This window comes from Lonchura striata, chromosome Z, assembly GCF_050655825.1.
Source record: "Lonchura striata isolate lonStrDom1 chromosome Z, ASM5065582v1, whole genome shotgun sequence".
In the NCBI taxonomy this organism is placed as follows: domain Eukaryota; kingdom Metazoa; phylum Chordata; class Aves; order Passeriformes; family Estrildidae; genus Lonchura; species Lonchura striata.
The window spans coordinates 66,466,454-66,482,482 of record NC_140740.1 but is presented as its reverse complement, the minus strand read 5'-3'; the positions used below and the strand labels follow the sequence as shown (position 1 = coordinate 66,482,482).

The 16,029-nt window shown below is 38.3% G+C and overlaps 1 protein-coding gene across 11 annotated transcripts in view; it reads right to left on the bottom strand.

Moving 5' to 3' along the window:
- TTC39B (tetratricopeptide repeat domain 39B) overlaps positions 1-16,029 on the bottom strand; it is a 74,627-nt gene that overhangs the window by 16,411 nt on the left and 42,187 nt on the right. For 4 of the 11 annotated variants that reach the window (XM_085565996.1, XM_085565997.1, XM_085565998.1 and 1 more), the window contains 9 exons: positions 13,629-15,981; positions 13,177-13,265; positions 8,454-8,558; positions 7,062-7,193; positions 5,140-5,216; positions 3,934-4,001; positions 1,920-1,984; positions 1,666-1,771; positions 263-328 (listed from right to left, as the gene is read on the bottom strand). In XM_085565996.1, the coding sequence (XP_085422122.1) occupies positions 263-328; positions 1,666-1,771; positions 1,920-1,984; positions 3,934-4,001; positions 5,140-5,216; positions 7,062-7,193; positions 8,454-8,558; positions 13,177-13,265; positions 13,629-13,784 (864 nt within the window). In that variant the 5' untranslated portion in view covers positions 13,785-15,981. The remainder of the gene's footprint in view (positions 1-262; positions 329-1,665; positions 1,772-1,919; positions 1,985-3,933; positions 4,002-5,139; positions 5,217-7,061; positions 7,194-8,453; positions 8,559-13,176; positions 13,266-13,628; positions 15,982-16,029) is intronic. The other 7 variants (XM_021525530.4, XM_085566003.1, XM_085566004.1 and 4 more) reach the window with 4 other exon arrangements.

Genomic DNA, 16,029 nt, shown 5'->3' with positions numbered 1-16,029 from the left:
GGATCAGCAAAAGGAAAGGAAATTGCATTGGCAAAATCTCATTTTAAATAAACTGGTGATTTCCAATGCATGTTAAAGAGTAGTATATCACCATATGTGCTTCTATGCCTGCATCATCTAACCTATTTATCTTTTTAACAGCTCTAAAATACTGATAAACAGTTGGTATTATAATTCAAGTGTGGAATATATGGCATTAAATCCATCCAGTATTTTATCTGAGAAAAAATTAATTTGAAAAAGCAAGTATCAAATCAAATACCCTATTGCCAGAAAATCCAATAAATTCTAAAAGTCGAAGGATCCTTCCTGGCAAAAGTGACAGCATCTGAAATACATTTAAAATAAAAAGATAATTAAAAACATGCACACTTCAAAAAAAAGTTACATTGCTATAAATCTGAACCAAAAAAGGCCAGCTATTATGTTAAATGCACATAAGTAAACTTATTACACATAAGTAAAAAATTAAAACATGAAAGAATTAGAAAGTAAACATGCATGTTCAGAATTCTGATGTCCATCCAGCATGAAAATAGACAGAGTTCAGCTGTGCTTCTTCAGATAATGACAGATGTTTCTATATTCAGCTGGTCAGAATTGCTTGAAAATTGTGGGTCTTTTGGAACAGTAGTCTTATCTATTTTATTATTACTTACAACCTATAACTGCCATCTTCCTATACCATTATTCCATTTTCCTGGGAGTCTCACAGACATTCTACTTGTTCCTCCTGTGGGAGCACTGAAGCAGCAGATCAGTGAGCATAGTGGTTTTAGAAATTCTAGCTGTTGCTATCATCCTTTAGCCCTCTATTATAGGCATTTTTGTTCCCTCTGTAACTGCATCCTCCACATCCTACACAACAGAAAATGTACCAACACCATAACCAACTTTTCAATGAGCTTTAAGAAGCAGATCAACTTGAGGGTCAGTTTTTTATATAGCTCCATTCACCCTAATACATTTTGCCCATCAGACACTTTTTCTGTTAAGCCTTCTACTGAGAAGACTCCGTGAAGAATAGGAGAGGTAAGAGTACTTATGAACACAGTTACTTGAATTTTAAAGTCTGGTGCAGATAGACCTGAGTTCTTCTGACCATATTTAAAATTGGCCATCTCCAATCTAGAATGATACAGAAATTAACACACTGGCAGAAATCAACTTTCACCATTGCCATGACAGATGTGAAAAGGGAACTGTAGCAAATTGTAAAGAAAAGGCAATTCTCTTTTGCACAAACGCAGTAAACTACTGTTCATTCTTCCAACTATAATTACCCATGTGAATCTAGAGTATGTCACTGGAGCAAAAGAATGGGATACATGGGGGAGTTAGAATTAAACAGTCACTCTAGGCATTCTGTAACCACAGCGTAAGCATCTTTTAAAATCCTGCTACACACAGGTAAATGCAGCTACTTTTTCATTTCAGAAATACATCTATTAGTTATTCCCAGAGAATGAAACATTGCATAATAAACATCCCAGAAAGTATGCATGCCAGAAGTTGCTGCTGGTTTCATATCACATAAAACCTCCAAACCCTGTATCTCTATTTTACAAATGTGTAAATGTTAAATCAGTTACAGTAATGTATATACAAAGAAATACAGTCCTACAGAACAACCCAATGGCCTTTCTGTTGTGGAAGAAGTCATACCAAGTTGAATGCTCCAATTCCAAGTTTTACTCCTCCTTCAAACTGGCAGTATGTTTCATTTTTGCTTTTGTTCCCCTGAGTTGCCTGTAGCACCTGATGACATTCCCTTTTGATGGAGAAGAAAAGGAGGAAAGGGGAAACAACACAGAAGTGACTATGATTGATACAAAAATATTAATTTTTATTTTGGTGGCATTAATGCCACTGCAACTGTTTATATTAATGTTGAAGTCAAGTGTTTTCTAATAGCTTACTTGTATATTTGGTAACTTGTCCTGATTTTCAGGCCACCTCTGATAAAGTTGATCATATTTTCGTCCTGGAACAAAAAGATTTAACTGTAAAGTACTGTGCATTCATATTACACAACATACACATAGAAATCCTCCAGCTACATTTACATTTATTTATTGGTTAATGTCATAGGAAACACTAAAAATGTTTTTCAGTCACTGGATGTGTCTCTAAGACTGACATTAACATGTGCCCTAAGTTGTCAGGGTAACATTTCTTTGGTGCACATAACAAATTTTAAAACTGAAGAGAGATGTGAAAAAGAGAGTTAAAGTGTTACTTATAGCAGAATTTGCGAGGTATACAAATTACCCAAGAAAGCTTTCCACCAGATGGCGTTGCAGGAACCGTTTCAAATATTTGGGAATGACGATTCTGACATACACAAGGAAGTGCACAGAAACTGGCAGACTAACTCAAAAATCCCCTAAACAGATGAAATTCCACTGCTGATCAAAAGTAACTACCTGTATTACTCAATTTATGTGCTTACTAACCTATAGAAAAACCAAAACAAACCCAAAATGTATTTGCCATCAAAACAAAATTCCTGGAAAGCAAGACATCCGTCCACAGGATGAATTTTTTTCTCCTAGAATTCACATAAAAGGGGAACATGTGCTGGCACTTCAGAAATGCAAATTTAAATACTTAGGAACAGTATATACAACGTGGAAATTAAAAAGCAACAAAAAAAAAGGCCTCAGAAGGATCAACGAAAGGAAATTCTGGCATCGGTTAAGATTACCATTTCAAAAAACCTCATCTCTCTTGTCTGCAAGTTTGAACACCCAAATACAAGTGTTTCAGTAAAAGAATTCTATTTCCCTCTGAGCATTTACATTTTTGTTATCATCATCATCCTAACATGAATCATGGTCAGTCAATGTGGGGCAGCACAACAATCAGCAGAGAGGGGTATCACAGTTAAAAGCAATACAGATGTGGTGTTTCAGAGAAAATATACATCTAAGGGGTTTTTTTATTATTTTATACTGTCCTAACTCACCTCCATCAACAACTGTTTCAAAATTATTTTCATGGTTAACATAGACCCCACACACCCAATAAAAATAAAGAGGGCTGCTTCCACTTGGTTAGTAAAGGAGCAAGCCAGTTACAGGAAAGACTAGCATTCCATTAATAGTATTTCCTGACACTTCTGGCCAAATCAAGTAGTTCATAAGCATTTGCCAAAGGAACTTAATCTGACCTTAGTATCTATATGCCTCACTTCTTTCTTATAATTAATACTGGAAAATATTATCTAAATTATATTAAATAAACGTCAAACATTCACATACCCTAACTATGACTAACAACTCCTATTTTCAGGAATTAAATTTCAAATTGAATTTGAAAACTCCATAGTATGAAGTCCCTGAACCACAACCTAAATCACTAGCACCACACAGTATAAAATATCAGAACTTTTTGTGAGCTGAATTGTTACCTCAGCAAAGTTAAGCATGCCCATTTTATAAGCATTCATTACTGTATTATTCCTGACACCACATACATAGATCTAGAGCAAGACTGAACGGGAAATTATATGTGTCTATCAGCTGAAGTTTTGTTAGCTGGAAAGCGTTCTACCCATTCATGCAAAAAATTACTTGCACTTTCAAACAACACATTTCCTCATACTTGAAAATATTTTTATACAGGTACTGGGCACTGTCCAATGTGATGCAAATAATTTAAACATACCATCTTGTATAACACAACAGGTATGTTTAAAAGGTGGTATGTTTATACCTTAGGGTAATGCCTTGGTATCTGAGTATCATCTTTGGTTATTCATACAAACAGAGAGAAGTGGCTGAGCAGCATAAGATTTCAATCACTGCCATGAAATAACATTCACTAGCAAAAGGTTTTGCTTTAAATATCACATCTATTGTTGGAATGATGTTTTATAAGTACTAATCTATTTCTATTACTCTGTCACACAAAATGAGAAATTGACTTTACCTGTACAAAGGTGAGAGCTGCTTTCTGCAATAAGCATTCAGCATAGCAGATTTCAGCATGCATTTCCTCTATATAAGAAAGAAAAGTTATTTACTATCAGTGAAGTCATTGTCAACATTGTCTTCTTGGGGTCAATGGAACAAACAAAATGCTGCCAAGACAAGAAAGAAAAAGAAAAGAAAGGAAAAAAAAGCGCAAAATTCTGCTGTTGCCATTTCAATAACTGCTGAGTAATAGCTATAACACGCAAATCCCAACAGAATTCTTCTATTTCCCTTCTTCTCAGACAAAACATTGTCAGAGCTGTCCTCAGTCTATGGCAAAAGCTACTTGACATTCTGGTAGATGGTCTCCTGTCCTTTTCATTGATTCTAAGCTTAACAGCCCACAGCAACTTGGCCTTTCAGGCCTCCTTCCATGTCTTACAAGAAATTTCTGTAAATGAATAGTGACCCTCATGGAGGTTCAGGCTTTTCCAACATCCACTGAGACATTATGGACAGGTTTTCACCAAGTCATGCTTAACAAACTGAAAGCCCCAGGCAGACTTTCTGTCTTCATGCAGCACTAAAGTACATTTGATTTAACACACATGACACAAGTTGCTCTGCACCCATGCTGCAAGACCAGCCACATGCACAAGGCTGCTGTATGTACAGTGCATACGTGGTGAGTTTGATGTGTCCAAGTATTAAAGAGGATTCTTGTGCCAGGTTAGAAAAAAATGCATACTTGACTCTGCCTGAATCAGAAATAGGAGATCAGCATTTTCAGAGCCATGAACAATGTACTGATACCATTTCCCAAAACACCTTAAGGCAAAACAGACAAGCACAAAACTTGTTAATATATTCAGATTCCAATGCAACTAATGACAAGGATGTACTCCTCCGCATCAATGGTTCTTAAACTTTTGGGAGCTCTCTTAAGTCAAAAAAAGGAAATTTCCCTTCAGTCCTATAATGAATGTGTTGTGAAAGGCATTCAATTCTTAATTCATGCATGCTCAGAGAAAAAAAAAATTAGAATGAATTTTCCACTGAAGCTTTGCATTCAAATTAGAAAAGATTATACACATCATTTGTATGTTTATTACTGTAGGACACTAGTCAAGTCACAGAGTTAAGCGTATTTGTACACATTAATAGGGGCAGTTTTGAGCTTTTTTCACTTTTTTTATTTTAACTGTATTATTTAACTACTTACCTTCACTCAACTGATCCACTGGCTGTTTAGAAACTAGACTGGACAAGGATTCCACCACTGTGCTTCTTTTCCTGAATCTACATAGATTGTGAATGGAAGAAAAGAAAGCCATACATTTCAACACAAACTTTAATTACTGGAATTCTTAATAGTTTCCAACCAAAATTTACAGAGATTCTTAGCAAAATTATCATTTGTCAACTGTTTCAATTCTTTCAGTAGTCTAAGGACTTGTATGCCTCTAGGCTAAAGAACCTATCCAACATTAAATGCATGCTTGCAACTTCAATTCATCTACACTAAATATATGACAGCTTCAACCCCACTGTCACTCATCAGCTGCAGAGGTGTCTCTGATGCTGGGAAAGACACTTCAACTGGACTTCAAAGATTTATTAATTGCTTTTTTCTGTTACTTAAACTTGCACTCAGAATTAGAATGACAAAATGAAAAGGACTTCTGTTTTCACCAAAAATGCTTCAGTATTTTATGGTGGTTTATGCCAGATAAGGTGCCAAAACAATCAAACACTTCACTTCCAAGAGATCTCAACTCTACATGTTTTAATTCCAAAAATTATTTATTGACAACAAATTAAGAACAACTCAGCTTTATGAAGAAGCTAGAGAAACAATTCTACATTCAGAAAATGAATACACTCTGTAAACCAGGGAGACACTGGCTTATAAATACTAAGCATTAGCTTATCATTTTACACTACGCATGGTCAGTTGTGGGATCCTGAGAACAAGATTATGACACTACACATTAACATAATGCATACAAGAAAAGAGTCAATTAAGGTACATGTAGTTATGGTAATTCTTCAATTTTGAACATTTAATTGCCTTTCTCTTGCATTTTTATGAGTTTTGCAATACACTAGACCACAGTATTCATGAATTAAAGTTTATATCCTGCTGAGATGAAATCCTGTACTACAGCTGTCTAGACTAGAGGGACATCTAATCTTGAGACACACTAAACAAAATAGTTCAGATGAAACTGCAAATTGATAGCACACCTGAAAAAAATGCAAAAACTGCTGACCCCTTCTCTTGTTCAGATAGCATCTAATAATGTTTTCTCATTTCTTTTCTTTTTTGCCATGGCTAAGATGATGATGTTAAATGTCTAAATTAATATCTGGCATTTCTTGGGAGATCATTATGATAAAATATAGACTAACCAGTGTGATGAACCACCCACAAAGCAAAAATAATTTCTATTTTTGTCAGAGATTTGTTAAAGCTTCAGCTTTCACAACCCATTTTCCAAGGTTTTTTTTTCTGTTCAAAGAAAGACCAGAAGCAAAATATTCAGCCCAGATAATTTCTGATATAAACAACAGAAATTGCTCTTAAAATCTTTCATTTTAAGGTAAACTAAACACACTTGTAACAACAATAAAAAACCAATAAAAACAAACGTAAAAACAACAACAAAAAAACCACTTTGTTTTCAGAAGAAACCTTAGTAGAAGCTTAATTGTATTAGACTATTGGTTCAACCTTTAGAAACAACTTTTTAAAGAAGACTGTTTTCATGCTGAGAGGGGAAAATTCAAAATATAGGCCTTTAAACTTTTAGAAAAACAAGAAGTCACAGCAGTCAATGGCTCAGAGAGTTCAATCATGTGATGTCAGTTTATGCGTAGGTATACACAGGGAAACAACCATTTAACTAACTGTAGTGGCTATTAATACCCACATAGGACAAGTCTGTTGTTGCCACAATACCACACAGAAAAATATGCTCACCAGTAATAATTGTGTAGTGGGATTTACTCCACCTTTACAAATTTAGACCACTCTCACACAGACAAGAGTCTGCTTTAAAGGCATACAGAGAACTGGGGTGTTGCACAAAAAACACTTTTTGAGTTTAGTATCTCATAACAGTTGGGCTTGCTTGGGCTTACCTTTGGCAGGTTTGCAAAGCCTCCTTCATTGTAGAAATTCCCATTTGTATATCCTGCTGTTCAAAGGTCATGGCAGCTTGCATAACTAAAATAGTGCTGTATCCAAGTGCATGGTACATACTGTCTTTGGACCTAGGGAAAACATGAATCTTGTGCATTTAAGCAACACTTTACATTGCAATACAAAATTAAATGCAGAGGCACTTGTATTAATTTGTGAAGACAGAAGAATTAAGCAGGAAAATAACAGATCTGAGAATATAACCTATAACTGTTTGTTGGATAACTGGGACTTAAATAGCCTTGAACAGACACCATTTTAGCTCACTTTCTTGACTTGTTAGTGAGTGCGCACATCTCATGAGTTTGTAATAGATAAGGATAATAAACTTCAGCATGTGACTTCAAAAACAACGTCTCCCAAGTTTTATTCACCCTGACCTTGGAGCAAGAAAGAGCCTGGTATTCCAACAGTAATATCATCTTCCAATGAGCCTAACTATAACTAATTCTAAGAGACAATATCTCTGGCCTACTGCCTTCCTCACTTAAGCTCTCCAGAGCACTAAAAGCAAACACTTGGTAGCTGTGGCATCCTTCTGATGTTTCAATTAAAGCTGTCCTTGAACTTGTTCATGCAACATCAACCAACACATCACTCTCAGCCCATTCTTACTAGCACCAAACTGCAGAGCGAGAACATTACTCCACTCTATTAGTGTGGGTTACATATCCCTCTTGCTAATGCATCCATCAATACCACGTGCTCCTTTCAGACATAGACAAGAGAAGAATGGTGGATGGGAGTCAGGTCCCAGTCCTAAAGATCAGCCACTCAAACTGCCTCCCCATGAAGTCACAGATAAAGACAGGTTTCACCTGTAAACTTCTCCATATTCTTTATTCCCTATATCTGCATTGTCATAGTTTTCTTCTCAGTGGAGGAAAAGCAACAGGGGAACAAGAAAAATAGTCAGAACATAGAAAGATGAGCTTAAAGATAAACACCAGACTCGAACATAATATAAAACATAACAAAAATACTATTCTGGAGCTTTGTTCCAGATTTTATGTATTGTCAAAAGCAGTTTCATTGTGCAAATTATTTGATTGAAGATTCATTGAATAAGGTGTTGCTCCCCAGCCTCTCCCCTCTGCATGAGGAAAGACAGCTTGAGCGATCAAGTCTAACATAACAATTCAGTGCTTCATGAACAGTTTTTCAGATTGTTTTAATGACCTAAAGATAAACTTAAAAAAACACAAATATGGAGAAATGCTTCTGGACAAAAGAAAATAAATTAAAACTACTGTCTTCAAAAGCTTTAAATTAATCTTCAGGTACTAAATACTGCCTGTTAACAACAACTTCAGGAAATAACAGAATCTCACCATGGACGAAGTAGTTCCAGCGCTTCAGAGAACTTATTGTTTAGAAATAAGTTCAGTGCCATTGAACATTCTTCCAGAGCACACTTGAGATCCATCTTGGATGCCCTAAAAAAACAGATTCTTAGTTTACTCAAACTGTTAATATAAACCAAAAAATTTAAAATGTCTTTTCCCTATGTAATGCAGAAGGTCTGTTGTGGTGATTTTGTTTTCAAAATTTACCTTTTAAAAACCAAAGTATATGCCTAACATTTTATCTGTGTTACACAAGTGCACCCTCTGCTTATTTAAGCAATGTTTATAACTTTGTCCTCCTAATCTTAGCAGAGAAATTCTCAAAATTTATCATTGTATCCAAGCTCTCAATCTTTTCCATCAGTACAAATACTGTTTCAGGCTCTGTGTTCATATCAGAATTTTGAAAGAGGTCACAAGGTAATATTTTTATCAAAAAAAGCAGTATACAGACCCTCATTCAGCAAACAGGTATACTACAAATAGTCCTGTCAGAAACCTGTAGCTATGCCAAAAGCTTTTGTTTGGCCTAATTCACTTCAAGTAAAAGCACTTGCACTTGCTTAAGCAGAAGCCATCCCAACAACCCATTCTTTGGCCAGTTCTGCCAGAAATAGGAGTGCTTACAAATGATTCCATGAGCCAAAGTGGGGACAAACTGACAATCATGGGAGTGACATACAGCTAGAAGCTACACAGCCATCAACATCCACAGATTGATCTGGAAAAGATAATCTCTCTACAGCTTTAAAACAACAGGTTTAAACTAGATAATGGGCTTTCTCCAAGTACGGTTAAGCAGTGGTAAGCAACAGATCATGTCAATGAGATAAATATTTAAGTACTGACGAGTAGTAAAGAACTCTAAAGGAGGAATTTAAGAAGAGAACAACTGAGGAGTACAGCTCCTCTAAATCTAACAGTAACATACACACCAAACAAAGAGTGAAGTGGACATGAAAATATGACTGGACAGGGGGCTTTTTTGCCCTCCAAAGAAGAATGTTAAAATGGGTTATAAAGACCAAAATTTTTGCTCGTAAAGATCAAAAATTTTTTTAACCATTCATTTTTATTAATTAATTCCAAGAACACCATCTGCTAGCAAAAACATTCCAAATAAGTATTTTTTAGCTAGATTTAAAGGCTGATGATTTTTCTTCCTTGTACACATGCAAGGACCTGAGTTAGTCCCTTACTAACATATCATCCCTACCGCCTGTGTGTTCCTAAGCTTTTATATTTTCTTTTCACATTTGTGTCTAATGGAAGTATTTCACTTGGTCCATACCTAGTTGGATTACTCATTCCATTTGTTCTGCAAATGGGTTAGTTGCTTTCAGAAGTTTTTCAAGAAGGTAAAAAAAAAAGAGGTGGGAGAGTGGGGGAGGTAATTTTTCTTTCCTTTAAATACCAAATTGATACTAGTTGTCTTTAGTGGCAAAATAAAAAAATCCACCAGCACATCAGTAACTGAAGTTCATATCTACTAGAAACAAAGAATGAGTTTTTATTTTTTCATACTTGCACACTACAATTATTTTGTGACTAGCACTGAAGCAGTGGCCTGTTCCAGGTCTCTTCTCAAACAAATGCCAGGGTCAGTACTAAGGTGTGTGGAATCTTCAAAATTACAGAGAACAAATTGACCTTTTGGTCCTCTCCCCCTTGCAGGCATGCTTACTAACTTTGTGATGGGCCAAAAGTCAACTGTCAACTTTGGGAACAGAAAAATCCCATATGAGGCAATTTTCTGCTTCACAGACTATGGAGAATATGAACAGTGATCTGAAGTCAAGAGAGTGGCAAGCAAGACATGTAAAACAATCTGCGGAAGCGCAGACCACTGGTAACTCCAGGTAATTTAACAGCTCATGACTGCCAGAAACACTTAGTTTCAAAGTACTGGTGTTCAGCCTCAAAAGAGTATTATTCTCATGTGAGAAGCAATAGCAGAGAAGTAGTATTACAGTACTCCACCACTGTAGCACTTCTCCTAAAGCAAGGGTCTAGATGTAAAAGCAATGTTTTGTTTTCAACTGCTTTACTAAGCCTCATCTTAGTGAACAGAAATATGTTCTCTGTACTTGTATGTTGTAAATCTGCACACTTCCTACTCTGCAATCAGAAACTGCTGGAACTTCCCCTGGACAGAAAAGCTAATCTTTATTTCATTATAGCACCCATGGACATGACAGCGTTTTAGCTGCAGGTGTGGATGGTTTGCCATCAGGCTCCCAAATCCCAGCACACCACCAACTCAAGCATCACCACACTATATATCAGTATTTGCAAACTGATCCCATAAACCAGTGTCCTTACACAATCTGGCATCATTACAAAACTGTATTTTCCCAGTTAAATGAGTAAGCAGCATGTCTCTCCAGCACCTGGCTATCATGGTTTTCCCCTCTATTACAGACGAGTTCCCCTGATGTTGCCTATATATGACCAAAGTCTGCAGACAATGCAAACAGTATTCCTTAAGTTAATGTATTTACTGTTTCCTGCATCAAGCATGCTTATGAAGTTACTCTGCCACTTCAGGAATAAAATTTGGGTAGCCAGTTTTCTCAAACTGTTATTCTGGTAAGTGAATTATATTCTCTACCAGAGAATTCCTCATTCCTGTTTCATTACTCTTCATGTATATTTTCTATTGTTTTCCGACATACTGCAGCAGAAGAATGTAACCAAAAGGATTTGTTTCAACTCCGATTCATAACTTGGTAGCAGAATAGTCAGAAGACAGTTACTGACTTAGAAGCAACTTTGTTATCTTTGCTGGCATGTCTATGCAGAGTTTATTTTTTTTTTATCTCTTCCACAACCCATCTTCCCTCCAGAAAGATATCTTCTGTTAATGGGCCTTTGAGTCTCACTGCATGACTGATAAAAATCACATCATCCCATTGTGACATGCTCTACCCAGGGGGAGAAACCAAGCATTCCTACTTGGATAAAATCTGAGATTTGGAACACCACAGGCAGCCTTTTCCCACTGTATTCCCAGAGGAAGACCAGGCTCATCTACACCACCACAGGACTTTCAAAGGAAACCTACAGCCTTCTACAGCACCACTACTTCAACAGAAACACATCTGTCACTCCAGGAGGACTGCATCCACCATTTAATCAGACTGCAACCAACACCCTGACCCACAGGGTGTCAGGTCATATTCTGACTCTGTCAGTGTTGTTTTTTATTACTGCCTTTTTATTTTTGTGGTTTTTTCTCTTTCCTAGTAAAGAACTGCTATTCTTACTCTCATATCTTTTCCTGAAAGCCCCTTAATTTTAAACTTATAATAATTCAGAAGGAGGGGGTTTACATTTTCTATTTCAAGAGAGGCTCCTGCCTTCCTCAGCAGACACCTGTCATTTCAATTCAAGACACCTTTCCAACCAGGCAGTGATGTTTTGCCACAACTTAGCAGCCCAGATGGGTTTACCCCTAGGTTGCCAGTTATTCTGCTTCCATTGCTGCCACCAACCCCACAGAGCCACCACCCATGAATCAGTACAGATGTAAAAAAAAAAAAAAAAAAAATTGGCCATTTCTCTTCTTCAGCAATGTCTAAGGCCATTTGGATGGCTTTCATCTCTGCATATTGACTCAATTCATGTTCTCCTCCAGCAATTTCTGTGACTTGTCATAGGGGACTCCATACGGCTGCTTTCCCACAAGACAGAAGGATTCATCAGTTAACAAGGCATATTGCTTCTCAGTTTCTGGGAATTTATTATACAGTGGGGCTTATTCAGCACAAGCCTGGTGATATTCCAAAAATCTTTGCCTTCTGGCCAGTCCATGATTAATTCTAATTTTACTGGATGACATGGGTTTCCTATCCAAACTCTTAATGTGATCAATGCACCTCCTTTACTCCATACTGCATCTGCTGCATGATGTGTAGAGGAGACCGTCCCTTTGAGTATTCAACTCAACGCAGGTAACTGTGGTGTCAGAAGCTGTGTGTCAGTACCAATCATCTTTGAAAGCTGCCAGTATCTCCTTTTCAGTTAGAATATAGTGGACTTCAGATCCTCTGTATGCTCAGCTCCAAAAACCTAGAGGTCACCCTCAAAATTCCCCTGGTGCTTTCTGCCAGAGGGTCCAGGTAGGTCCATTCTCTTCAGCTACAATAAAAAGCATATTTTTTACATCTGCCCCTGTTCAGACTGGCCTGAAGGCTACATCATTTGATTTGCTCAATGGCTTGTTGCTCCTCAGAGGGTTATTTGAAATCTTTCTTCTTCCAGGTAACTTTATAGAGAGGACTTACAATCAGACTGCAAGTTGGAATGTGCATTCTCCAAAATCCCACAACACCTAGAAAGTCTTGTGTCTTTTTCTTGTTAGTTGGTGGAGGCATCACTATTATTTTAATAAAAACCACTGGGATCTGACAATGTCCATCTTGACATTTGATTCCTAAAAGGTGGATCTCTGTAGGTCCCTTTACCTTATTGTTTTATGGCAAAATCAGCTTTTAAAAGGACTGGATTATTTGCTTCCCTTTCTAAAAAACTTCTTTTGCTGTATTCTCTCACAAAACACTATGACTAACTGTTATGGTTTGAAAGCAAAACTAGTGAGAGACTCTAAGTCAGAAATACAGTTTATTGGGAAAAGAGAAAAGAAACAAAATACATGCAATAATATAAAAGGAAAACCACTGTCAAAAGTCAGAATTCAACTGGACACCTTTTTGGCCAGCGTGTTGGTAGCAGTCTAAATTGGAGTGTCTGCAGTCCTCCTGGAGTGGCAGATGTGGTTCTGTTGGGGCAGTGGTCCTGTAGAAAAGGCGTAGTCAGTCAAGTGGAAAACCTCAGGTGTGTTTTCTTGAAAACCGGTGGGAAGGCTGACTGCTCTGTCCTAAAACCCCAGGATATATCTAGGTGGGGATGCTTAGCTCCTCCCCCCAGGCAGAGCATCTCACTGATGTCATTGTGTCATGCAGTGTGTCCTTGATCACCTGTTAAACAGAACTGGCTCTGGAGGGAGTTAACTCTGAGTCATGTGGGGAGACACTGATGGGCCCATTAACAGGAGGTAAGGAAAACTGCCCAGAGGACAACTGCTGCACAGATGGCAATAGAAAACATCTTGCTTCTCAATCTGGACACTAACACACTGCAGGTGTACCAGAGCTTTACCTTGTTCCAGCCTTCATCAGTTTGTGTCAGATGATACAGTAGCTGTATTTCCTTCTGGCTGGCAGTCAATTCCAGGTACTGTGGACACAGCTCCACACAAAAGCAAACTGTGGCCTGCACTCTATCCCAAAGGGATTGATAAAAACACAATAGCATTATTCATTGAGGCACCACATGGCTTCTTTTAACTCCAGCTCGTATGAAGTTCCAATACGTCCAGTACTTCAGGACTCAGAGGTGGTGTGACTTCATTCAGGCCGCAGTTTACAATTAGCCTCCCCTCTCCACTGGACTTTCATACTGGCCATAAAGGGCTGTTAAAGGCTAAGCAGGTCTTGCTGATCACTCCTTGGCTCTCTAGGCAACAAATTAGTTTATAAATGGGAATTACAGAGTAGATTGTGAGACACTGCTTCTGGTGCATTGTTGTGGTAGCAAGTGGCACCTGTTGTTCTCCAGCCCCAGAATAAAAGGGATGTCTGAAATTTCTTCCATCTACAGGGCAGGTATACCAAAAACCCATCAAGAGCCTTTTGAATACTTGAGATATCCTCTCCTGAGATAGTCTATGCCAAGGATGAATGGAGCCTCTGCTCCTGTCAAGATGGAGTATTTCTGCCACTCATGCCAGTCGGGTTAGTCTCAGCTTCCAATATAGTCAGCTGTTTGGATCCCTCTGTCACTCCAGAAATCCAAATGGATTCCATCCCTATGCAGTTTAATGACATTAGGGTACATTGTGCACCAGTGTCTACTGAAGCCTTGTACTGCTGTGGGGCTCCTGTGCAAGGCCATCAAACCCACGCAGTCCAATAACTTGGTTATTTCTCTCCCCCTTCCCCCCTACACCCAGGTGGAGGCAGGGCCCCTCCAACTGGTCACAATGTTCCCCACTAATGCCTTGCAGAAATGGACTTCTGCTTCTCTACATAGAGTTAGTAGTATGATTGGACCTTTCAGTCTGCCTGAAAAACTGTTCACTGAAGACTGGAGCAACAACTTCCAATTATGGTTATTTTTCCCTGCAATTCCCTCACCAGTGCATCTACAATTGAGGTATTTCAATCCATCCCATTTCCTTGTATCATCTCCATGGTCCTGCAGGTAAAACCATAGGTACCCTGTGATGTGTATTTTCTATATCCTCTCTCTCAAAGGAAGAGGATACCTGCTTTCAGTTACTGAAATACAGGCCCACACAGATAGGGAGTATGACACATTCCCTCTGAATTGCTGGAGCTCCTGAGTCAGCTCATCGGTTAGCTTCTCCACAGATGCTGTGATGGAGGAAGTAATACTGTCTTCATATTACCTGAGTTGCCAAATTGCATCATCTGCTGTTGTTTATGCATCATCTTTCCAAATTACTGCTGTCAAAGGGTTTCATGTACCCTTGCAGCACTCTGTAGAAATTTCTGCAACATGGGTAACTGACACAAGACATGGTCTGGATTAATGTGGACCAGGACATTGTCCACATCAAAATAATTAATTTCTTGAACAGCTAATTCCCTTAGGAAGTGAGTCACTTTTTCTGCTGCAGTCCATCTGCCTAAATTACATGGAATATCATCTTTATAGGGATATCTTTCCTCCTCACACTTGATAAGAATCGCCTCCAGAGAATAAAGACTTGTCTTTTTCCCCATTACTTTGTCAGTGTCTGGGTCCTTAGCAATTGATCTCAGCCTGGCTACTCACCCTCTCATTCCACACTGTTGGCTCCACTGTCCCACCAGCAGACTAGACAGGCAGTAATACACTCATGGATGATTGCTGAAATCTTCTTGTGCCTCACAATAGCACACTCAGGCATAGGGATCAAGTCATGTCTCTTCTGTCTCCTCTTCTGGTTCCTGTGATGGCCTTGATAATGGCTCTGAAGAATCACCCTTGTGATGGTTCTGCTTCATCATCTTCACTCTCCTTGTCCTTGACTGTTTTTGCTAAAGCATTTTGACAGGGTAATTTTCATGTACATTTCTTCTACTTTTGTGCAGGGTCCACTGCTACCAGACCATGCTGCTTCAGTGGTTCCAGTGGCAGTGGAGCAGTCACAGTGTCTTCAGGTGGCTGGAGCAGCTGCAGGGCCTGTTGTCATCTCATTGTCATATTTAGAGACCTTTCCCTCCTGCAGGTACCAAGCAGTGTTGAACACAGTGACAGAACAACTTTTTTCAGTATTTTACTAATTTTTCTGGATTCTGCACTTGTTCAGGAGTAAGGTGTAAGCATACTGAAGGTGCTCTAGGTAGTGGCTCATACAACCCAAACACCTTGCCATTGGGCAGATGTTACGTTATTAGTCTGACCTTAAACAAGACTTGAACCATATGCAACAACATGCTGGCTCCTAGCAAAAAAAAAAAAAAAAAAAAAAACCCAGGTTGGTTTCAAGAGC